Source organism: Lactuca virosa, chromosome 8, assembly GCF_052849685.1.
Source record: "Lactuca virosa cultivar CGN04683 chromosome 8, Lactuca_virosa_CGN04683_v6, whole genome shotgun sequence".
Classification (NCBI taxonomy): Eukaryota; Viridiplantae; Streptophyta; class Magnoliopsida; order Asterales; family Asteraceae; genus Lactuca; species Lactuca virosa.
In genome coordinates this window covers 2,084,206-2,109,948 of record NC_136433.1, presented here as the reverse complement: position 1 = coordinate 2,109,948, position 25,743 = coordinate 2,084,206, and the positions used below count along the sequence as shown (strand labels likewise).

The 25,743-nt window shown below is 40.6% G+C and overlaps 1 protein-coding gene across 1 annotated transcript; it reads left to right on the top strand.

Annotated features, from left to right (window-relative positions):
- Positions 1-13,241: 13,241 nt before the first annotated feature.
- Positions 13,242-17,894, top strand: HDG11 (homeodomain GLABROUS 11). Its single transcript, XM_079068484.1, has 10 exons — positions 13,242-13,758; positions 13,848-13,965; positions 14,215-14,403; positions 14,737-15,261; positions 15,372-15,473; positions 15,569-15,781; positions 15,937-16,117; positions 16,301-16,575; positions 16,679-16,768; positions 16,991-17,894. The coding sequence occupies exons 1-10, from the start codon at positions 13,640-13,642 to the stop codon at positions 17,417-17,419; spliced, it is 2,241 nt and encodes a 746-aa protein (XP_078924610.1). The 5' UTR covers positions 13,242-13,639; the 3' UTR covers positions 17,420-17,894.
- The last annotated feature ends 7,849 nt before the right edge of the window (positions 17,895-25,743 follow it).

Genomic DNA, 25,743 nt, shown 5'->3' with positions numbered 1-25,743 from the left:
GTGGGTTGGTGATTACCCTAGGGCAAGCATAGGATGAGTTTAGCATGAGATCAGCAGCAGTAGTAGAAGGGACTTGGTGGAGTCGAGACAGTTCTTGAGGAAAGTATGGATATATGTGGAAGGTAGTATGGGCCCGTACTATTGAAAGAAGAGGATTTTTACTCGAATAAAGGAAGGCTGAGATGAACCCAGGAAACTTATAGAATGTGAGATCCCTCGAGTTATGCTAAGTATACTCATGTTTGTTGTGGTGTATTTTCAGTATGGTGACGCTACGCACTAGACCAGTTGACACCTCAGGCACTGGTGAGGGATCAGGCTCGGGCTCTGGAGTCGGGCACCTGGATGAGCAGAGGAGGGAGTTCATCTTGTTTGAAACCACACGCGACATTCTAGACCAGACTCATGTGATATTTGGATCGGTCAAAGAGGGCATCCTTGAGATACTTGATGAGAGGTTGGGTGCATTCTGCACCGAGATGGAGGCCATGCTAGGGGCACGCTCACTGACATTCAGGGAGTTCAGGCCTTGTGGAGCTCCCTATTACCATAGGGCTCGGGACCCCATTGCGAGTACTAGATGGTTGGAAGATGTCGCCAACGCATTCCGCACTAGCAAATGTCCCAAGGGGGACAAGGTTGGACTTGCGTCCTGTCTTCTGAAGGACGAGGGCACGTGACTGGTGGGAGGAGGTTGGGAGATCCATTGGAGATGATGCAGTTTTGGATGCGATAACCTGGAGTGATTTTTCGACCAGGTTCAGGGCCGAGTTTGCACCTGTGATTGAGGTGCAACAGCTAGCTAGGGAGTTCCAGGATCTTGAGCAGACGATAGAGATTGTGGCGGAGATCACCGCCAAGTTTAGGGAGAGAGCCCTTCTTGTTCCGCAATATGTGGCAGACGAGGAGATGAAAAAGGCCCGATATCATGAGATGTTGAGGAGTGACATTCGGTAGTTTGTGAGCCGATCCAGCTGCAAAACACCGGAGGATATGATTGCCAGAGCTAGAGAGAGAGATTGATTGATTTAGAGATGGAGAGGAAGAGGAAACCAGATGCGACATCTGGTATGGAGGGTTCGGGCAAGAAGCCCAAGACGGATTCCCGAGGGAAGGGCCAGCAGGGCCGAGGCCGTTGTGGCAAATGCGGTAGGTCGCACGAGGGGACGTGTAGGGCGGGTAGTTCGGGCTGCTTTAAGTGTGGCCGAACTGGGCATGTAAGCAGGGATTGTACTGCTGATTCTACCACCACTACCACCACATTATCTGATCTGATTTGATTTTAGTGCAATCAGATGGGCCACAAGAGGTCCCAGTGTCCGACTTTAGCAGCAGCAGGGAAGGTGGTGGCACCCGCCCCTACTACATTGAGGATTACAGACGGCCGTCAGGGTCGGGTAGAGGCGCCAGTGGCGAAGAGCAGAGCTTTCCAGTTGACACCAGAGGAGGCACGTGCAGCTCCTGATGTAGTTACGGGTATGTATCTTCTCCTTATCTCTTTATTTGTATTGATTATTGCTTATGTTTATGTGTTTGTTATATGATCGTTCTTAGTGAACGGTATATCAGTCTCGGTACTGTTTGATTCGGGTGCCACCCGATCTTTTGTGTCGCTCGCGCTCAGCAAGCGATTCGTAGGAGCTCCGGGAGAGCTGGATTGTCCACTTGATGTGGAGATAGCATATGACAGGACCGTTAGGGTTGCAAGGGTTCACAGAGGTTGTACACTACAGTTATTCGACGAGCAGTTTTCAGTGGATCTAGTTCCTATTCCTCTGCGAGGGAATAAGGTTATAGTGGATATGGATTGGTTGAGCCCTAATGGGGCAGTGATCGACTGCGAATGACAGCTAGTGAGGGTTCGGACTCCTAGTGGGGGAGGGTTAGTAATCCAGGGCGAGAGGCCACAACGCGGATCGGTTTTATGTTTAGCAGCGAGAGCGACGCTTTACCTTCAGCAGGGTTGCGGAGGTTATGTCGCTTATGTTATGGATACCTGGGATAAGGGTAAGGCACCGGTCGATGACATAGCCATAGTGCGAGAGTACCTGGACGTATTCCCAGAGGATTTACCTGGGGTACCTACGGAGAGACATGTTGAGTTCAGGATTGACCTAGTCCCTGGTGCGGCTCCGATAGCCAAGGCACCATATCGGTTGGCTCCTCCCGATATGCAGGAGTTGTCTACGCAGATGCAAGAGCTGCTAAACAAGGGATTTATCAGGCCGAGTAGTTCGCCGTGGGGAGCCCCGATCCTATTTGTGAAGAAGAAGGATGGGTCGCATCGGATATGCATAGACTACTGGGAGCTGAATAAGGTAACGGTAAAGAACCGTTATCCCCTCCCGAGGATTGATGATTTGTTTGACCAGCTACAGGGTGCATCTTGGTTCTCCAAGATTGATCTGTGGTCGGGTTATCACCAGATTCGAGTCAGGGATGAGGATGTGCAGAAGACAGCTTTTAGGACTCGCTATGGTCACTATGAGTTTGTGGTGATGTTGTTTGGGCTCACCAACGCTCCAGCCGTGTTCATGGACCTCATGAACCGTGTGTGCAAACCGATACTGGATCGGTCTGTGATAGTCTTCATTAACGACATCTTGGTTTATTCCAAAACTCAGGAGCAGCATGAGGAGCACCTGAGGGAGGTACTAGAGACACTGAGGAGGGAGAGACTTTTTACAAAGTTCTCCAAGTGTGAGTTCTGGTTGCACGAGGTGCATTTTCTTGGACACCTTGTCAACCAGAAGGGTATTCTGGTCGATCCAGACAAGATAGAGACCGTGATGCAGTGGGAGATTTCGAGGTCTCCAACTGAGATTCAGAGTTTCCTGGGTCTAGCGGGTTATTACCGGAGATTTATTCAGGACTTCTCCAAGATCGTTGTTCCTTTGACCCGACTGACCAAGAAGTCGGTGACCTTCCGTTAGGGGCCTGAGCAACAAGCAACCTTCGAGAATCTCAGACAGCGGTTGTGAGAGGCACCGATCCTGAATTTTCCGGAGGGCATCGATGATTTTGTGGTTTTTTGTGACGCGTCGATTACGGGCATGGGTGCGGTGTTGATGCAGCGGGGTCACGTGACCGCTTATGCTTCGAGGCAGTTGAAGCCTCACGAGACTAACTATCCGACGCATGATTTGGAGCTGGGGGCTGTGGTGTTCGCCATCAAGGTTTGGCGGCATTACCTTTATGGGGCCCGTTGTACCATTTACACGGACCACAAGAGTTTGAGGTACCTCATGGATCAGCCGAATCTTAACATGAGGAAGCGTCGGTGGTTAGATGTGGTGAAGGACTACGACTGTGAGATCCTTTACCACCCGGGCAAGGCCAACGTGGTGGCCGACGCCGTGAGATGCAAGGCAGTAGCGGCTCATATTCAAGACATCTGCCTGCGGATGACGGTGATTACTCCATTGTTGGAGCAGATCAGAGAGGCACGGGTTGAGGGTCTGAAGGAAGAGCGGCAGAAGTGCGAGAGGATCGTAGGCCGGGTGGCCTCATTTGATTATGACAGTCGAGGGTTGTTGACCCTGCATGGGAGGGTCTGGGTTCCGTACTGGGGCAGAGTACGGCAGGTTCTGATGGATGAGGCCCATAAGTCGAGGTTCTCCATCCATCCCGGGGCGACGAAGATGTACCGGGATCTTCGCCCTGATTACTGGTGGCCCTGCATGAAGTGGGACGTTGCTTGGTACGTGGAGCGGTGTTTGACCTACAAGAAGGTCAAGGCCGAGCATTAGGGACCCCACGACAAGATGCAGTTGTTGGACATCCCGTGTGGAAATGGGAAGATATCACTATGGATTTCATTACCACGCTTCCCAGGACCGCACGTGGAGTAGATTCGATATGGGTCATCGTGGATCGGTTGACCAAGAGTGCTCAATTTTATGCCGATCCAAAAGCGTATCTCGGCCGAGAAGCTGGCCGAGATATACGTGTGCAATATTGTGGCACGACATGGAGTGCCTGTCTCGGTGGTGTCAGACTGAGATGTCCGTTTCACTTCCTGATTTTGGAAGCAGTTTCACGAGGAGATGGGTACTCGTCTCCATTTCAGCACCGCTTTCCACCCTCAGACAGACGTACAGAGCGATAGGACGATACAGACTCTCGAGGACATGCTACACACATGTGTTTTGGATTTCGGTGGCAGTTCGGATACGTATCTTCCGTTAGCGGAATTTTCGTATAACAACAGTTACCACGCCAGCATAGACCGACCTCCCTTCGAGATTCTCTACGGGAGGAAATGTAGGACCCAAATCTATTAGAGCAAGGTCGGTCAGAGAGTCATGGGGAGTACTGAGGTAGTACTCAAGACTACAGAGCGGATCCAGTAGGTCCAGAGCAGGCTACAGACTGCTCAGAGTCGGCAGAAGACCTACGCCAACAAGCGACGTTAAGACTTGGAGTTTCAGGTGGACGATATGGTCCTCCTGAAGGTGTTACCTTGGAAAGGTGTTATCTGGTTTTGGAAGCGGGGGCAAGCTGGGCCCCAGGTACATTGGTCCTTTTAGGGTTATATCCCGAGTGGGCAAGGTGGCATATCTGTTGGATCTACCAACAGAGCTCAGTCAGATCCACAACACTTTCCATGTTTCCCAATTGCGGAAGTGCTTAGTGGATGATTCAGCGATTGTACCCTTGGAGGATATTCAGATTGACGACAGATTATATGCGGGGTTTAAGCTATCTACTCGATGAGTCAAGAGCCCTCGACTCGGCGAGTAGATTAGCCAGAATTAAACCCTAATTTCGGGGTTTTGCACCCTATTTAAGCTCCTTAACCCCCACCCCTTCGCCTCATTTCCAGCCTGCAAGTCCTAAACCCTAATCCACGAAACCCTAGAGCATTTTGTGAGTGTGTGAGCCATTCTTGAGTGATTTTGTGTGTTCTTGAAGCTAGAAGAAGAAGAAGGAGCTAGAAGGTTTAAGGAGAAGATAATAGATCCAGGGATTTCCTTCCATCCTCATCACTTTCTGGTAATCAAGTCTCTAACTTGATCATTCACTCATTAGATCTACTTACTTCCATTTTTATGAGGGTTTTGGTTCAAGAACCTTGGTCTTTGGGATTTGGGCTTCCCAAGTGACTTACATTTCAGATCTGGGATCTAGAAGGGGTTCCATGGCATAAAGGTGCAAACTTTATGACCATGGAAGCCCCATGCAAGCTTAAAAGAGTTATTATGGTCTTTTTAGCCCTAAAAGGCCATGCATGGAAGGAAAGCTTGGAACTTAACATGTCCAACTGATGTCCAAGGCCTAGATCTATTATAGGGTGCTTTGGTTTAGAGTATTATGGCTTGTGGACCAAGATCTATGTTCTAGAGAGTTAGGGTTTGAGCTAAACCCATTAAGAAAGACTAATAGCGGGTAAAGTTGGAAACTTTACCCTTAAGAGTGTATTCCCAGTTTGTAGGTGAAGTATGGAGTTTAGATCTGAAAGGTATGAGCTTAATCCTGTAACGCCCGGTTCCCGGTACGTATTTTTTTTATTATTACAAGTTTTTGCATACTTACACAGGGACTCGACGAGTTGGAGGCCCAACTCGTCGAGTAGGTGCGAGTGATTGGACGCGGGTGGAAGTATCTACTCGCCGAGTCGGAAGCCCCGACTCGACGAGTAGACCTGTCTGGATGAAACCCTAAATTTGAGGGTTTTCACCCTATTTAAACACTTTAACTGTCCTCCACTCCATCCTCCATCACCCTCAGACCCCATTCTCGAAACCCTAATCAGTTGTGAGTTTTCTTGAGCTATTTCGGTGCCATTTTTGTGATTTGAATCTTGGAGAAGGAAGGAAAGGCTTGGAGGTTCAAGAAGAAGGCAGTGGATCCAGAGTCTTAGTTACATTTCCAGCTTGTTTGAGGTAAAAAGCTTCAACCTTGACTTCCCATTTGTTAGATCTTCTTTAGGGCTTGAATCTTGTCATTTTTGGGGCATTTCTAAGTTACATTCGAGTGTAGAGTATATAGTAGAGTGATGATTTCAGATCTTGAACCTTGGAGGGTTCTCATGGCATAAAGGTGCCAACTTTATGGCCATGAGAGCCCCATGCATCTTGTAGACTTCATTTTTGGGTCTTTTGAGCTTGAAGACCCATGCATGGACGTAAAGTTCGTGAATTTACGTGTTATATCGACCCTAGGAGGTCAGATCTACCCTTTGGATGCAATTAGCTCAATTGAAATCGACTTGGTAGACTTGTGCTTTGGGGGACTCGGCGAGTCGCTCATAGGACTCGGGGAGTCGGGGTATGGTTCCCCAACCTTTTCTGTTTCTGATCGATCTGGTTGAGTATAGAAGAGGACTCAACAAGATGTACTGGAATATGGACTTGGAGATCGAAGGACTCGACGAGTTCAAGGATGAACTCGGCGAGTTCAAGGCAATGTCCCAAGGTATATGAATAAGAAATCGACGAGTCAAGGAAAGACTCAACAAGTCAAGGACTAACATTCCAACTTGCATGAAGAAGGACTCGACGAGTTCAAGGATGAACTCGGCGAGTCAAAGGCAAAAGGTCCCGATTCTGTATGAAGGTGAACTCGACGAGTTCTTGAAAGACTCAACGAGTAGGATAGAAGTTCCATGATTTTGGTAAATTATGGAACTCGACGAGTTGGTGGATCAACTCGGCGAGTTGAGTCAACCATATGTTGACTTTGACCAAAAGTTGACTTTGACCGGGGTGTTGGCCTTGACTTTGACATTGGCCTGAGTTGACCCTTGAAAGGGTTACGAGTATGAAATAGGTAATTAAGGAAGGTTGTTATGTGTAGGAGTTTGAGGAGAGTTGATCCCAGAACCGCAGACAGTTCGGTTACTACACGACATCGAGGTGAGTTACTTTCCAGTTGATGATATATAGTCCATTAGCATGGCCTAGACTGATCTAGAGCGCCAAACTGGCCTGGCGTTCCCTTACCAGCCTTGCCTGGCACTCCCTTGCCAGCCGTTCTGGGGACTCCCTTGCCGGTCCTGCTGGGGACTTTCCTTCCAGCCTCGCTGGGGACTCTCCTGCTAGTTTATATGACTTAGTCCAGTCCAATGTCATTGGCCGCGTACCAATAACATCGGACTGGGGGGACTTGATGATGTATGGTCTATTAGCATAGCCTAGACCACTCTAGCGTGCCAGCCCTGCCTGGTGCGCTCCCTTTAGCCTCGATGGGGACTCCCTTGCCAGCCTTGCTGGGGACTACCCCGCCGGCCCGGCCTGACGCTCCCTGGCCTGGCTCTCCCTTGCCAGCCTTACTGGGGACTCCCTTGCCAGCCTCGCTGGGGACTCTCCTGCCGGCCCGGCCGTACACTCCCTTACCATCCTTTCCTGGTGCGCGCCTGCCAGCCTTGCCTGGTGCGCGCTCGCCAGCCCCGCCTGGCCCCTCCGGGCGGCGTCGCCCAGCTCCTTGCTAGCTGGGCCTGAATTGGGCTGGCCCAAGGCCTGACCTAATTCCCCTTGACCTAATTGTCCCCTATATAATGAATAGTACCTCCTCCATGGAGGGGATCTTCCCCTTGGCTCAGCCGCCGCCCTATACTCCGGCCGGGTGGCTCAGCCGCCACCATCCGCCGACAACCATCATACACCACCACCAGCACCAAGATGGTCCTCTCTAGCTAAAGAGAACCATCGCAGATCTATCAGCTGATCTAACTTGATCGTCGGAGTCCGCTCCCGGGGCATAGTCCCTGGGGCGGCTCTAACGGGCCTGTCTGTTGTGACCTCGCAGATCCATCTCCGGCGTAGAAGCACCCGTTCAGGGCAAGTGGTCGGAGCCGATGTCGCATCACCAGTAGAAGTGGGTCTACGACCACAATGCCGACCCACTAGTAAGGATTGTTTGTCGAGTAGTTGTCTTTGTGATATTACTTGGGTTTGCCACTATCTGAGGTGTTTTACATGCTAGTATGATATGATGTTATGTGATAGTGGTAGTAGGGGGAATAGTCCCCGATTACCGGTCGATAGGGCCAAAGGGGTGGTTTAGTACCCAGCTATGCTAGACAGTATGATTATGTTATGTTATTATGTGGTAGTAGTAGGGGTGAAATAGTCCCCGTAATCGGTTGAGATAAATCGGAGGGGTAGGTCGGACACCCCGGTATGTCTGACAGGGGTAGGTTAGGCACCCTGGTATGCCTAGCAGGGTAGGTCGGGCACCCAGATATGTTTGACAGTATGTTTATAGTATGGTATGTGATATGATGGGGGAACTCACTAAGCTTCGTGCTTGCAGTTTTCAGTTTTGTTTCAGGTACCTCTTCAGCGAAGGGGAAGGAGCCGACACGGTAGTAGCGCATCGCACACATATGATTTCCGCATTTTGAGATTCATGGGATTGTACTTTGACATTATTACTATTTTGATGATATAGTTTGATACACGTGACTATGTTTTAAAAATGGATATGAATCAATGATGTTTTTCAGTAAATTGTTTTACAAGTCACTTAATTAAAAATGAAATTTTTGGTCTTGAAAATTGGGATGTTACAAATCCGTTGAGATGGCCCAATCAGACAGAGGAACTCGGCGAGTCTATAGAGGGACTCGACGAGTTGAGTTGGTTTGTCCCGTTTTAGCTTAAGGTAGAACTCGACAAGTCGGTGAAGGGACTCGACGAGTTAAATCGGTAGATCGCGACTATAAGTAGCCTGGGAACTTGACGAGTCGGGGGGAAACTCGACGAGTTAGATCGCGATTTTGGTCGTAGGACTCAAAGAGTTGATGGAGCAACTCGACAAGTTGGGTCAACCAGAAGGTTGACTTTGACCCAAGCGTTGACTTTGATCATGGGTAAAATGGTCATTTTACCCTAAGGAGAATTATCAGGTTTTTGGCTAAGTGTTATTGTGATAATAATAGCCGGGGAGTCGTGGGAGCAGCCATCAGAGATTCCTTACTCGAGATTTCAGCAGTCAGCTTTGCGAGGTGAGTTTTCCTCCAGTAGGACGGGTCTAAGGCACCAAGGTCGGCCCATATATGCATGTTTAGTAACCGAGTGTGGGCGAGGCCCGTATCTTCCAGTTAGTCGAGTGTGGGCGGGGCCCGTATCTCATAGTTTAGTTTGAGCAAGGATATATGACTGATTGATAGATTTAGCTATACTTGTTGTCTGTGTGATACTTGTATGTATGATTATTAGTTGAGTATGGGCGGGGCCCGTATCTCATAGTAGATGAGTGTGGGCGGGGCCCGTATCTCATAGTAGTTGAGTGTGGGCAGGGTCCGTATCTCATAGCCAACAGAGTATGGGCGGGGCCCGTATCTCCAAGATAGCGGAGTGTGGGCGGGGCCCGTATCTCCATGAGTGTGGGCGAGGCCCGTATCTCATAGCTTTATGTTCTTTGGTATGTGGTAGTTTGGGGAGACTCACTAAGCTTTGTGCTTACAATTTTCAGTTTTTATTTCAGGTACTTCCGATAGCAAAGGGAAGAGCTCGGGATGATTGTAGTGCACACACCATTTGTTCAACATGGGATGTTTTAGACTCTGATATTTTGACATATGATTTTTATACAATATTTTATGATGATGATTTGAGATACATTACTTTTGTTTTTATTAAATTGTGGATGGTATTTATGGTTTTATGAATAATTTAAAACGAAATTTTTGGACCGTATTTTTGGATTGTTTCATTTATCTTGAACCCACTTTTAGTGTCAATTTTGTCTCGGTTCTAAAACTGCTTCTAGACAATTTTAGCAGTTTTCAGGCGCATAGAATTATTATTCCGTTTTTGGTCATTTGAATATGATATATTATATCATAACTTTATTACAATCTCTATTCTTGAGCCTCATACTGAGTTTTATTATATTTTAGATTTCTATTGTACCATCTAATTACTTTAATCTAAAAGTGAAATCACCACTTTCAATAATCCACCGAGTAAAAACCCCGATTTTCTAACAAATTGCGATGTTTTCCCCCAAATAGAGTAATAGAGTAAGGTCCTAAAACCAGTATTTGCGGAATAATAAAAGATGGAATTAATAGCAACCAACGCAAGTATATATATATATATATATATATATATATATATATATATATATATATATATATATATATATATATATAGACACACGTACAAAGAACTGAAGGGTAAAAACAAGTAATACAAACAACTATTATCTTGATACTTCATTGAACATAGATAATTTCGACAAGTTACAAAAGGAAACCCAAGTGAATATTTATAGAACATGGTAGCTAGGGAACAAAGGAGACAATGCACATACAAAATTGACATAGCCTAAGACCTAGTGGTGGATTCTATTAGATTAGAGGAGTGAAGTGTGGTAAGTGCCTACATGACATGTTTTTCCGCAGTGAACACTGCCCCTCCTATATGGTTTGGGTGTGCGGTTTGGGTTGTGCTGCCAAATGAGGGAGTGCTCATCTCTCTCTCTCTCACGTGCACGCACACACACACACACATTTCCTCCCTCTCTCTATCTCTCTCTTCTTTCTCTCAGCCTCTTTTCATGGTATATCACTCATTGTGTGTGGTAAGGGAGTATGACAAAATAAGAGAGCATGACACCATTTCCTTCGGCTTTAAACAAGAGAAATATGTAGAACATGGTATGCCCAAGTTGTCTTACCTTTGTACGTGGTTTTTACATAGCTTGAGGCTTGAGCTAAATGATTCTATATAAATAACCGATGAAGCTCTTTTCACTCCTACATGTTTCTTTTCTTTTCAAACTTAAATAAGTGAAAAATAATTAGGAAGTACAAATAAACCATGTCCAACCACTTGAAAGCAAACCGTTTGACATATACGAAAACAAAATATGGAATAAGTTACACGCAAGCTCAGGTCTCTAAATCACACACACTCCTAATGGACAAATCAAACATTATGTAGGGACATCTCAATCGTGGCCCATTATGTCAAACATAATAGAGTTCTAGATAATGATATCAATATTTCTTAAACAATAAAACTAAAGAGTAAAGACTAAAGACTTCCTCATTCTTTTCCAATGAAAGCTCTACCATCAAACAATTTTTTTTTTCGGCACGAAGAAATGATCAACATTAAAATTAACAAAGGACCATAAAGGAATTTGTTTTAATTTGAACCGCAAAGAAATTTAAATTCCGCAATCATGTAATGAATATACAGAAGTTCATATATTTTTGTAAAATGAAAAGGCCTTCAACTGACCGAAATTCTAGATAATCATTCTTAAAACTATATATATATATATATATATATATATATATATATATATATATATATATATATATATATATATATATATCCTCAGATACTCGTTCCAAAAAAGACAAGGTACACAGTTTCTATCCATAATCTTTTGATCTCAATCAAAAGGTACTAGGTGTCAAGGTCTCTATATTTGCCTCCTTAGAAACATTGCGTGGTTAAAGTTCGGATCCCAGGTCTCAAAAGATATATTTGGCACAAGCTTTTGTTCACAACTTTACGGCTTTTAATAACCACAAAAATGCACAAATGGTTTCTGTTTGGTTGGCTGAAAATTGTCATTTTGGTCCAAAAATGTTTGGATTAACACCAGAGGTCTAAACATTTTTTATTTTGTTGCGAATTTGGTCCAATTTTCTATAAACTTTTTCATAATGAGTATTTTGCCCTTACCTTTTTTTTTCAGTTTTTTTATTATTTAAATACTTTTTTGATTAAAAGAAAAAATAAAAAAGAAAATTTTCATTTTCTATTTTATTTTTATAATTTTTATAACAAAATAACAAAATAAAAAAATAAAAATGAAGTCTCTCTCTCTCTCTCTCTCTCTCTCTCTCTCTCTCTAACGTCACAAAATCTCTCTCTTCTTCCCATTCATATCCTACTAGTCAAAGGAGGTGGTTATCCCTCCTCCTTCTTCTTCATTTTCGAGCAAGAGAACTCCACCGGAGGTGGAGCTGTTTTCCAGCCACCAAGAAACACCCACCATCACCGGTGCCACCTCCCTCTCCCTTCCTCGGCTGTTTTTTCCCTTCCGAGAACAACCCACCACTTCACCACTCACCACCACTATAACCACCGAAAACCACCACTCCAACCACCTACTTCCTTCTGTTCTGTCAAACAAACACCAACCAAAAGCCCCCGTTACTGCTACAATCGGAGTTCTTCCTCAGCCACCGCAAGACACCACCATCTCTAATCTTTTTTTTTCTGTTGAATTGGAACGAGCTCAAGCTCTAACCATCGCCTCGCTGCCCTCCTTCTCGTCGAGCTCGTCGGAACAGCAAGGAAAGAAGCAGCAAAAGCCGTCAGAGCAACCCCTGCAACCACTGACGTCGCTGCTGTGGAACCATCGTCGCTGATTGCTGCTGTGGAACGAAGCAGCAGAAGCCGTCGGAGCAACCCCATGTGTCTCCCTCTCGATTTCTAGTCATTAAACGCCCCATTTGAAAACCCTAGCCGCCAAGAAACCCTAAATTTCAGAACTTTATCTCCTTTCTCTCATGGAGGTTCAAATGAAGGGCACCAATGATCGAAGCGGGTGTTTGGGGTGGTGCTACCTGACCAGTGGGAGGCGGAGGGGCAGCCTAGGCCGACGACAGCCACCGATTTATTCTTCTTTGGCCGGTGGTAAGCAAGAAATGAGAGAGAGAAAGATAAAGAGATTTTTCATTATTATTATTTTTTTTTTGTTGTAAAAAATTATAAAAATAAAATAGAAAATGCAAATTTTCTTTTTAATTTTTTTTTATAATCAAAAAAAGTATTTAAATAATAAAAAAACTGAAAAAGAAAAAAAAAGTAAGGGCAAAATAGTCATTATAAAAGAGTTTATAGAAAAAATTAGACCAAACTCGCAACAAAATAAAAAGTTTGGACCTTTAGTGCTAGTTCAAACCTTTTTGGACCAAAATGACAATTTTCAGTTAACTACAGGGACCATTTATGCAGTTTTGTCTTTAATAACTGATCAATCATATTTTATTAGTACGTAGAATCAGTGTCGTTTTATCTATCATTTTCTATATATTTTCAAAAGGATGAAAATATACTTGGAGGTGACAACTGGATATATGTATATATGTATGTATTGCATTCTTCCAATAAGACTACCTATTGATTTGGATGCCATGCGTGTGGTTGAAAAACTTAAATATTCGTACCTTGAAGGTCATAATGGTAAAACTACAACCCAGTAAGCACTTCCAAGTCATGTCGGGATTCAAAACTCGAAGAGTGTGGCTCGACTGACAAACAATCTTAAAAGCTCCTAAAAACCCTTGTAATTACGTTACCACCTTCCACTCCAACCCCTTAACTTATTCCCTTTTCATTTTTGTAGCATTTACTCTCCCTAACACACCCCACAATCTTCTCCTTCCTTCTCTCTCTTTATCACAAACCCAAATTTATGTGTGTATATATCTGGAAATCACCGGCCGTTACCCATGCGTTTCTCGTCGGAAAGTCAAACTTGTTTCTCGGGTATTCATGTCTATTCCCGTATGTTTTGTACGTTGATGGTTCTATTACTAGCAGTGCCACAAGAGAGTGAGATTAGTTAGTATAATAAGGTGCTTCTAATGTGCATTTGTTTAGTGTTCTTACTATAATCACTAACATCGTCCGAAGACCTCTTGTCGGGGTGACAAGAGGCGATGGAGTACGGTGCAGGAGGAGAAGGAGATGGCTCCGCCAGTGGTAGTCATCATGATTCCTCTGATAAGAAGAAACGTTACCACCGTCATACTGCTCTTCAGATTCAGATTCTTGAATCGTAAGATCCTCTTGCCTCCTTGATTTTTTCAGCAAATTAAGTAACACCAATTCTTAATCAGCTTGTTATATATTGTTGGAAAATTTTAGAACTTTTAAAGATTGCCCACACCCAGATGAGAAAACAAGAATGCAGTTAAGCAGAGAGTTGGGTCTGGCACCTCGACAGATTAAGTTTTGGTTTCAAAATAGAAGAACCCAGATGAAGGTATTTTATCTTCTCTCTTTCTGGTTGATTGTGTACGAAGCCAAAAAGTATACTAAGAGTGCCAATTTTTTTTTCGTTTAACTTTTTCTTTATTGTTAAAGTTTTCAAACACACCTTTTAGGGTCCGGCATCGCTAGCTTTTTCAGCGACTACGTATATTATATATATATATATATATATATATATATATATATATATATATATATATATATATATATATATACTCATTTCTAGCTTTTGTGTATATAGGCGCAACATGAACGAGCAGACAACTGTGCATTGAGGGCTGAGAACGACAAGATACGATGCGAAAACATTGTGATACGAGAGGCCTTGAAGAATTTGGTGTGCCCAACATGCGGTGGTCCTCCGATTGGGGAAGATTGTTATTTTGATGAACAAAAACTTCGTTTAGAAAATGCTCAGTTGAAAGAAGAGGTAAGAAGTGATCAATCAATCAGTTCCTCTTTTATATTTGTTCCATATTTAATTAACTTGACGTGAATGATAATATAGTAAGGTTTGGTATGTACTCCTTTTTCTTAAAATTAAATTGAATGATCATTTGGGTGCATGCGATAATCTAGCACTTGTAGTTTTCGCATATATTTTTGGCTTCTTGTTATCTCCTTGAATTCTTGTACATGATGCCATGGGTTCCATGTGCTCTCTTAATTATTATGTTTCGGAAAAAATTGGAGAGATAAAGTAGCTAGGACGGGTAGGCTTAATTTGCGAATTCTCTTACCGGGTAATTTTGTAATTTTACAGCTGGATAGAGTATCGAGCATTGCGGCCAAGTACATAGGTAGACCGATGTTGCAACTCCCACCGGTGCAGTCCATTCACATGTCTTCACTGGACTTATCCATGGCCAGTAGTTATGGTGGTGGTCCAGTGAATAGGATGGTGATGATGAACAGTGGTCCTTCTTTAGACCTTGATCTTCTCACCGGCTCCGCCATTGGTGCATCATCTAGCAACATCGTCAATCCTGACCCTCCGTTTCACAACATCGTGCACCTTTCCGATATGGACAAGTCTCTCATGGCTGATATTGCTAGTAATGCGATTGATGAACTGATGAAGCTTGTACAGACCAACGAACCATTGTGGACAAAATGTCAAAAGGACGGGATGCATACCGAAGTTCTTAATCTTGATAACTACAAGAGGGTTTTCCCACGGTCTAATGATCATAACTTGAAGAGTCCTAATGTTAGAATTGAAGCATCCAAGGCTTCTGGTGTTGTGATGATGAACAGTTTGCAATTGGTGGACATGTTTGTGGATTCGGTTAAGTGTCATCCTTTATTTAAATTTTAATGCTTATGTATTTCGGATTAGCAGTGCTGCATTTTACGTACATGAGCTTGATGTAATTTAATTTATTTGGCCACATGCAGACTAAATGGATGGAACTGTTTCCTACCATCGTGTCAAGAGCAAGAACAATTGAGGCACTTGAAGCTAGATTATTGGGTTCTCTAAGTGGCTCCCTGCAATTGGTAAATCACACCACATTTCAATTCAATGATTTCCTATTGTTTTTATTAATCGTATCTTGTTTTCGGTTGAAACTTAATTTGTATATTTTTGCTAGATGTATGAAGAATTACAGGTGCTTTCCCCGCTGGTTTCCACCAGGCAGTTTTATGTTCTTCGGTTTGTTCAGCAAATTGAGCAAGGGTCATGGGCGGTGGTCAATGTTTCGTACGATCTTCCTGAGCATAATGCATACCCCCACTCCCGATGTAAAGCACACCGCCTTCCTTCTGGGTGTTTGATCCAAGATATTCCTAATGGTTATTCAAAGGTTTGTAAATCTCGATCAACTCTTTATTATATATATATATATATATATATATATATATATATATATATATATATATATATATATATATATATAAGAAGTTAGCAAAGTCGAGTAATTGATGGTGTTTTAATTTATTTGTATACGTACATATATAGGTTACATGGGTGGAACATATGGAAGTAGAAGAAATAAGCCCGATTGATAGGCTTTATCGAGATTTGGTCCACAGTGGTTTGGCCTTTGGAGCCAGAAGATGGCTAGCTTGTCTTCAACGGGCATGCGAAAGAAGCGCTTCTTTGATGATGGCTAGCACTTCGTCTCATGATATTGGAGGAGGTACATACAATCTTATATATATCAAGCATTACGTATACTCACTGTTTGATCTAGCTCAATTGAAATGTCGCGCGTTATTAGTAATTAAAATTTACTGCCAATAATCAGTCAAAATTATCTTTAGCAACGGCTTGAATAAATTGATTTATGATCATACATAATTCCGTTGGATTTGATGGACAGTAATCCCATCGGCACCTGGGAAGAGAAGCATGATGAAGTTGTCACAAAGAATGGTGAAGAACTTGTGTTCCGGCATCAATCCTAGTAATGGTCATCAATGGACATCGGTTTCAGGTTTGAATGATCAATTTGAGGTCCGGGCGACTCTATACAAGACCACCGATCCTGCAGGTCATCCAAACGGGATGGTACTTAGCGCATCCACCACCATTTGGCTTCCGGTTCCTCCACAGAATGTCTTTGATTTCTTTCGAGATGGAAGGACTAGACCTCAGGTAAGTATCGTACGTACATACATACATACATACAAATAATTAATTTCAGCATTCAATTGATATCTGACTCCTTTTTAATTTTTTAATTTATTGGTGCATGCAGTGGGATGTTTTATCGAACCAGAATCCAGTACAAGAAGTAGCACATATCGCCAACGGGACTCACCCAGGGAACTGTATATCGGTCCTCAGGGTAACTTATTCAATTTATATATAAAAGTCTATGTTAAACTTAATTATCAACACTTATATATATATATATATATATATATATATATATATATATATATATATATATATATATATATATATATATATATATATATATATATATATAATATAAACCCATCGATCGCTATTCACTAGATAAGCTGTTTGTTTGAAGTACTAATAATTAAACACAAATTACGTACAGGCTTACACTCCAAGCCAGAACAACATGTTAATACTACAAGAAAGCTGTACAGACGCATCGGGGTCACTGCTGGTATACTGTCCAGTTGACTTGCCTGCTATCAACATAGCCATGAACGGTGAAGATCCCTCCTATATTCCATTACTACCATCCGGTTTCATCATCACAACCGACGGCCGCCATGAAATTACATCACAGGGTCTGGGCGGTGCTTCCACCAGCAGTAATATTACAGATCTCGGAGCTGCTGATCATGGTGGTGGTGGGACATCAACAGGCTCACTTGTTACCGTAGTGTTTCAGATACAAGTTAGCAGTTTTCCGTCGGCTAAAATGAGCCCAGAGTCATTAACCACCGTTAATAACCTGATCACAAATACAGTCCACCAAATTAAAGCCTCCTTCAATTATGCTTCTACCACCACCTGATCAACAATCTCTCTCTCTCTCTCTCTCTCTCTCTCTCTCTCTCTCTCTCTCTCTCTTTCTTAAATGTGCGTAGAGATCGATGAGTCGAAGGGAAGTTTTGGGGTTAGTTGGGGATGCTCTTAATGCAAGTTTCATCATCAATAGCAGAAGCCGAGTTAATATTATTGCTGCATCATCCTGCTACTGTGCTGGTTGTTCGCTGCCATAGTTCATTTACCATCTTCAACTACTACATTCATTTACCCTTCTTGGTTTTTAAGTTTTTTTTTCTTCTTTTTTATAATTATTGTGCTTCTTGTTCTTTTCAAATTTATTGCATTTTAGTTGAGAAGAGGGAGTCAAGAACGCACCATACTTGTCTTTCCATGTATGGTTTGGGTATTGACTTTGTTTTCAGTTCAGTCTATATATGCATGATTTATAAACAAATATCCTCACATTCATGTCTCTTGAACCCAATTACCGTTTCCGTTTCTTTGTTTTTTTGTTTCCATTGAGTAACCGTATATGAATAGTTATAGTTGGTGTTCCATACGTACGTTCCAGATCCATTTCTAACGAGACACGGCTTGCTGATTTTGTCCACGTAATTAATACAGTTCATTTAAAATATTTGGATATTTTACCAATACAATCAATAATATGTATATGCTTTAGCTCAAAATCCTATAATTATATATCAGGAATAAGTTAATAAATTAAAAGATGTTAGCCGGATGTAGGGGCCAATATCATTTTAACAATCATTTCAAACAAAAAAGAATTAACACTTTTTAAGGTCATGACCTACAAAAAAAGGTAGGGGCCAATTTGTTTAGTGCATGGCTTTATTTCATGGACCACATGTGCTTGACTAATGCAATCAATTCAAATGAGATGGGTACGTTAATAAAATTGTTTTATTTGCCTACTCGGTTTTAAAAAATTTTAACCATGACATTCTGTCAACACATGTTACTTTTATCGGTTTATATGTAATAGTAATATTTAGTAATAAGGTTAAGGTTATAAAATAGCAATATACTTTTTCAGTTATCTAGCCTAAGTAAATCATCGAATTTTTTTTTCACACATACTATGTCATTGTATTTAAAATAAATAAATAAATCACTTTATATATATATATATATATATATATATATATATATATATATATATATATATATATATATATATATATATATATATATATATATATATATATATATATATATATAGAGAGAGAGAGAGAGAGAGAGAGAGAGAGAGAGAGAGATACACCATTTTACATAAATCCACCCCCCACGTCTATGAGTATCATTAATATGAATGTCGTTGTAAACATATTTTGGATTATTACCTATGATTTGGCATGTAGTTGTAAGATTTAAGTAAAACTAAGAAACAATTCCTTAACTAGTTGGTCATTGCCCATGATAGAAGAGACCAGAACATTACTAAAAATATTAAGAATTTATATTTATTTTTTGGTTCGATGGCAACTCAGTGGAAATTGTGTTCTTGACTAATATTTTATGTTCCTGTATGTGATTGTCCAAGAAATAATTATATAGTCATATAATTTTTGAATAAAATGTTGTTAAATCAATACATATTTTTATAGGGAAACTGTTGTAAATGTAAAACGATGTGGGAGACAATAAGATTACCAAAAAATCAGGATCTTTTATTTAATTCTTGGTTCGATAGCAACTCGGTTGAAAATGTGTTATAGAGTAATTTAAAAAAAAATGGTTTAATTTATCGATTATATTTTTTTTTCTTTTAGAAATATCTATTTTTATATAATATAACGAAAAAAAATATCCAAATTCAAAACAACAAATGATAGAGTTCTTCGTAACACTATTTTTTTGAGTTTGTGAAAAAAAATTTCAAAAATGTTATTGTTAACTATATGAACGATTTGTTTAAATGATTCTATCTTTTTATTAAAAAAATAAATATATATATAAGACATAATTTTCATTCTTCAATTTAAAAATCATTTTAAAGGTTTATTATGTATCATATATTATAAACTTCTCGAAAATAAATTTTATAAAAAAAAATACAAGTTTTTTTTTTAATGTGAAATATAATATGATAAAAAATGAGATTATTCAAAATATTTTTGATTAAAAAAAAGTTATGATTCAACATGTTTATGATCATTAATTTTTTATGATCTAAAAATATTTTGATTAAGATATTTTATGATCCTTACTTATATTTTTTATTTTTCAAAATATATAACGATCTAAAACTTGTTATAATATATATATATATATATATATATATATATATATATATATATATATATATATATATATATATATATATATATATATATATATTGTAACACTTGGTTTCACGTCATTTCTTAATTTTGGGTTGTGGACCAAAATTCGATCATGTAAACACTTTGGGCCTTAAGGAAGTAAAGTTTAGACCTTATTAAAGGTTGATAATGTTGGTTGTGAGATCTAAACCCTTGATTTGTGTGTTGAACTGAAGGGAAAAAATGGAAAAGTTATATGTCTGGTTTCTTGCATGGATGAGGGTTTTAGTTCGACAGGTGTTAATGCAAAAGTAATTACATATGATTTTGGGGCTCTTCAATACATTTCCGTGTGTATAAAGAACGTCGAATACATAGTTGAAACAAAAAAGTTATGGTTGTTTGAATTTAAGCTGGAAAGGCGAGTTTGGCACTACGTAAGGCGTACACTAGGTACGTAGGGTGTAATGGCTGAAGGCTGGGGACACGTTTTTAGTGGGCTACACAGGGCGTAGCCTAAGTTATGCAGGGCGTAAAAGCGCTGAGTAAAAACCCTAATTTCAGGGTTTTGAGCCCTATTTAAGGACATTAACCCCTTGATGTCCTTCTTATCATCAGCCTCCACCCTTTTGAGCCTCTTACTCGAAACCCTAACTATCTTGTGAGGATTTTGAATCATTTGATGTTTTCCTTGTGTTTGTTGTAAAAAAGAAGGTGATTGAAGATATGTTGCGGAAGTCCAAGGCTTGTAGATCCAGACTCTACTCTTCTTCAGCATCTTCCAGGAGGTATAAAGGTTGAACCTTGATGATTCATTAGATGTATCTAGCTTGTTATGTATTTTATGAGCTTTCTGTCCCTTGGTCTTGGGTCTAGTGAGTATGAGCTAATCTAGACCTCTTGAGTGGCATTTTCTAGCATTTTTAAGCTTGTAGAGTGATAAAAATGGGAGCTTAGTCACTCCCACCCTTCCATGCATGAGTATTTGGGCATTGGGGTGTGTTTTAGACTTGAGATTTGGTATTGTTCTCTTTTAAGCCATGAAAAGGGATAAAGTTAGGTCTATCACTCTAGACGTTTATTAGGACCAGATCTGAGCAATAGATGGTTGGTTTTTATGAATTACGAGCTAAAATGGAAATGGCTTAACAGCATGGTACACAGGGCGTACTCTGAGTACGCATGGCATACCAATACGCAGGGCGTAGATTGATTACACATGGCATAATCTTGCTGAAGTTAATTTTAACTTTTGTGGACCATTAACCATTGACTTTTTGACCATGTTTGGCTTTGGATCTAACTTGAGGGTTTTTGGGTTGTTGATTAAGGTTCCACCTGGTTTTCATCTTAATGGATGCGCATGATCAATAAGTGCAAAAAGTGAGCGTGTTGTGGTATCCTTGAGGTTTCCGATTCAAGTGAGATTTCCTCACTATACTCGTGGGTTGAAGGCACAAATGCCGACCCACTAGATTATTGTTATGTATACTCGTGTATAGGATGTTGCAGTGCAGTAGTGATCTGTTATATATATATATATATATATATATATATATATATATATATATATATATATATATATATATATATATATATATATATATATATATATATATATATCCTTGTATGTTAGGATATATGAGCAGTGGTATGCTGGTTTGAGTACCTGTAGGTTGGTCATAGTCTAGAGGAGTGCCCTAGGGGCTGTAGGTAGTCATGTAGGATAGCCTGATAACTCTTGATCTAGGCTTTCTTGCATGTTCCTTGTTTGGTTGTGGCTATAGAACAGGATCCTATGTAAGGGTGGCTATCTCACCTCTGGTTACATATGACCATGCATTCCTTGGAGGTTCGTCGGTAGCGGAGCAGTGTGTTGTGAGGGGTCTAGTAGGCGGTAGTTAGTTGTATGATTGTTAATTACATGTATTTATGTGCCTAGTTGATCTCTTGTTTGTTTATATATTGACATATTGTGGCAGATAAGGTTGAGGAGGTCTTGCTGTGTGTTGTAGGCCAAGATACCAGGTGCGGGCCGGTTATAAGCCTTAGGCACGGAGGCTCGGGAAGAATGGTTAGGTTGGCAGCAGGCCAACATACCCGAGAGTAATACAGTCTGATGACTGTGGAGCCGATATGCATGCTTGTATGTTTGTTGTGTGGGGTATTTTAGGGGGAACTCACTAACCTTCGTGCTTACCCAACTGTTATTGTTTTCAGGTATCATCGGTTATCGTGGGAAATTGAAGGCATGACTGTACACATTCATCTACAACAATGATGATTTCGCGTTTACTATAATACTCTGATTTTAAACAATGGACCTTGGAACAAATGGTTTTCTTATCTTGTATTCTAAAAATGAGTAGTTTTACCTTAATTAAAAATAATAAAAAGTTTGTGAAAATAGGACGTTATATATATATATATATATATATATATATATATATATATATATATATATATATATATATATATATATAAATATATATATGGGATAGCATGCATGAGATCCATAAAGTTAGCAATTTTATGGATCATTGAGGCATTTTCTCTAGAATATATTTCAGATGTGAGGTTTGGTGTTGGTTTAGAATCCAAGCATGAGCCTTGATCCCTTTTTCCTTCTTGACAGATTGATTTAAATTCAAAGTTTGTTGGGAAATGGAACAAATATCTCGACTCTCCAGCACATAACGGCTAGATTACTTGGAATTATGAATTCTAGAAATTTCCAATCACCAAGGATCTTGAATTGAAGATTTCTATGGGAAATTGTTTTAGGTAGAAATTTTGATTAACTATTTATATCTTGACATTAAACTAACATCCCATACAAGCCCAAGATCTTGGATTTATTTAGTATATTGTGCAGGGACTTAAAGCATAAGAAAAAAAGAATAGACCAAGTAAATAACACGTGGTTAATGCCTCATGAACATTAAAGACCCTCACGAAAGCTGAGTCAAGCAAAGATCAAGGAGAATCCCAAGAATGTCGAAGTTTTAGTTATTCTTGTTAGGTGTAAAAGAATAGTTGATCAATGCACACAAAGACACTTCCACTTCTTCTTTTTCTTCGATTCTTTCGACACTTGAGAACAATCACATTCTTTCTCTGATCAGCTAGCAGTTGTAACATTTATCTGCGATTTAATATAAGCTCTAAGATAGGTGAGTTTATGACCTCTTGAGGTTTTATGTCGGAGATCAAAAAGGATTAAGGGCTTTCCTCGCACATCATTGTGTTCTTGCTTTGATTTGACTCATTTATGATTTTTTGATCGATTACAACATTTATTGCATACTTATTTGATTTTTATTTTCAGTTTTCACATCAACTTATGAAGATATTATCTGGTATCTTGATACTTTTCGAATATCTTGCTGCTTTCTTACACAAAAATCAATTCTTAATCACTTTAACACTATTTTTTTCCCAAAAATATACTTATTCATATTACGAAAGGTAACACTTTCATTAAACACTTTTCTGAGCATTTTAGTTTTCTACTCGGGATCTTGGGCATGAACAAGGCCTTTGACATATTTCAATAATCTTAAGCACTCTAGATTTTAACATTTCATTTCTAACATCACACCACACTTACTAATTTGGTTATGAAATTAGTTTGTTAATTTCTGTAACATCCCAAAAATCCTGAGTAAAAAGTTCATTTTTATTATAATCAAAACACCATTGTAACTTTGTCCAAACATTGAAAACAATTTTTAAATAAAACAAATTATCAGAGTTTATTCCCAAGGATCACATATTAACGAAAACACTAGTGTATGCGTTGCGATCGTCCCGAGCTCTCTCTCATTTGAAAACTGGAGTACCTGAAACATAAACTGAAAACAGTAATCACAAAGCCTAGTGAGTTCCCCAAATACCACATACCATACATATCATACAATAATGAGATACGAGCCCCACCCACACTCTGATAATAGTGAGATACGAGCCCCACCCACACTCGGATAACGAGCCCCACCCAGTGAGATATGGGCCCCTCCCACACTCGGATCCCAATGAGATAGGGACCCACCCACACTCATATAACGGGCATCACCCAATAAACATACATATACAAGCACATACAAGTATCACACAGACAACAAGTATAATCAACATGATCAAACATGGGTCGGCCTTGGTGCCTTAGACCTGCTAAACCCAGTAAGGAAACTCACCTCGAAAGCAGAAACACACTGAAAGAAACCCCCTAGCTGCTGCCCTGATGACACCACCGAACTGACAGATCAAAACAACATCCAATTAACAATTGGGTTCCAATCCATAACCATAACTTCACACCTGGGGTAAAAAGACCATTTTACCCCTATCCTAACCTTGTCCAAAACTATGACCCAAACTACAATCTGAAAGACCCAAGGGCCCTCTAATCAACCAATGAACCAATTTTCCAAATTGGGCCCAACCTCAACAAGAACCAAAACTGAGACCCAATTTCAATAAACAAAAAGGCCAAAAATCAATAGATCCACAAAGGCCCACTAATGGCCCAATTTTCCAAATTAGGCCCAATCCCATATGGGCCTTATCCTAAGCCCATACTCCCCTTAATTACAATTCAGAATACCTCAAATACTCCTTGGGACAAACTTTCTCAAAGTCATAAATCAAAAGTTAAAGTCAACAGTCCAAGTTGACCCAACTCGCCGAGTTGTCCTTCAACTCGTCGAGTTTCTTCATTAGACTGCAAACATCAGGCAAAACCCCATCAACTCACCGAGTTCACCCACAAACTCATCGAGTTCGCCAAAAATCCAACGTCTTAATTCATTAAGTCGACCTTACAAAAACTAAGGGCTTCACAACTCCAATCTTAACTGAAAATGGCCTCAAGAAGGGAAAAGTTTCCAACTTTACCCTTAAGAACCACCAAAATGGGTCCAAAACCCAAATCCTTAACTTAAAAGGGTAAGGACTTAATCATTAAGCACTTATTCAACAAGGACACAACTCCAAAATGCAGATCTGACCACATAAGGCTAGATGACTATGTAAAATTTCCAACTTTACACTTATCCATGACTAGAAGAAGCTCAAAAGTTCAAAAGAGGCCAAAAGAAGGACTTAATGAATGCATGAAGCCCTTACAACCATAAATTTGGCACCTTTATGCCAAAAGAGCTCATGATGATCATAGATCTGAAAAGGATACACACTTGGGACTTCTACTTCCCTAACAACCACCCATCCATGGCTAAAAGCATATAAATAAACGCAAGACTAGATCTAAGCCAATATTAAGCAAGGTTACAACTTTATACCCAAAATGTGCTGGAAATGGAGCAGAGAACCAAGATCTGAAAGCTCCTACTTGATTCACCACCTTGCACCAAGCTTCTCTTCCTTTAATGAGCCTTAAACACACCAAAACACACCTACAATGAGTTCACAACACTCAAGGAGGCTCTAGGGTTTCGAGATTAGGGTTAAGGGCTATGGAGGCTGGAAATGAGGCCAACACTTGGAACTTAAGGTGTTTAAATAAGGTGCAAAACCCCAAAATTAGGGTTTCCTAAACAGTGCCCAACTCGTCGAGTTGGCTCCTCCAACTCGCCGAGTTGTCTCATTAATCTCGTGACCAAAACAACTCCTACTCGCCGAGTTGAGGCTCCTCAACTCGTCGAGTAGACCCATTAAATCCTCACGATTCTTCATTTTTAACTTGCCGAGTTCAACTTGAATTTGGCATAATTCCACAATTAACCTTCTAGATTCCGGGTGTTACAACTCTCCCCCACTTAAATTAGATTTCATCCTCGAAATCGCTCTTTATTAATACTCATAACAAAACGAACAACATACAGAACACAATCAAAAATTCCGCACATAGAACCATCTTTACTAAAGCAACCGAAACCCAAACCGAAACTTCCATCCCAAAAACAACAATCAAACCCTCAGCCCCTGCAAACCACTTCTACCTTTCTGAGACCTGAAATCTACAATGGTATGACTCCCCGACAGACCGCCCACACTGAAACAACCCATGACAAACTCTTAATGAATAACAGACAAAACATAACAC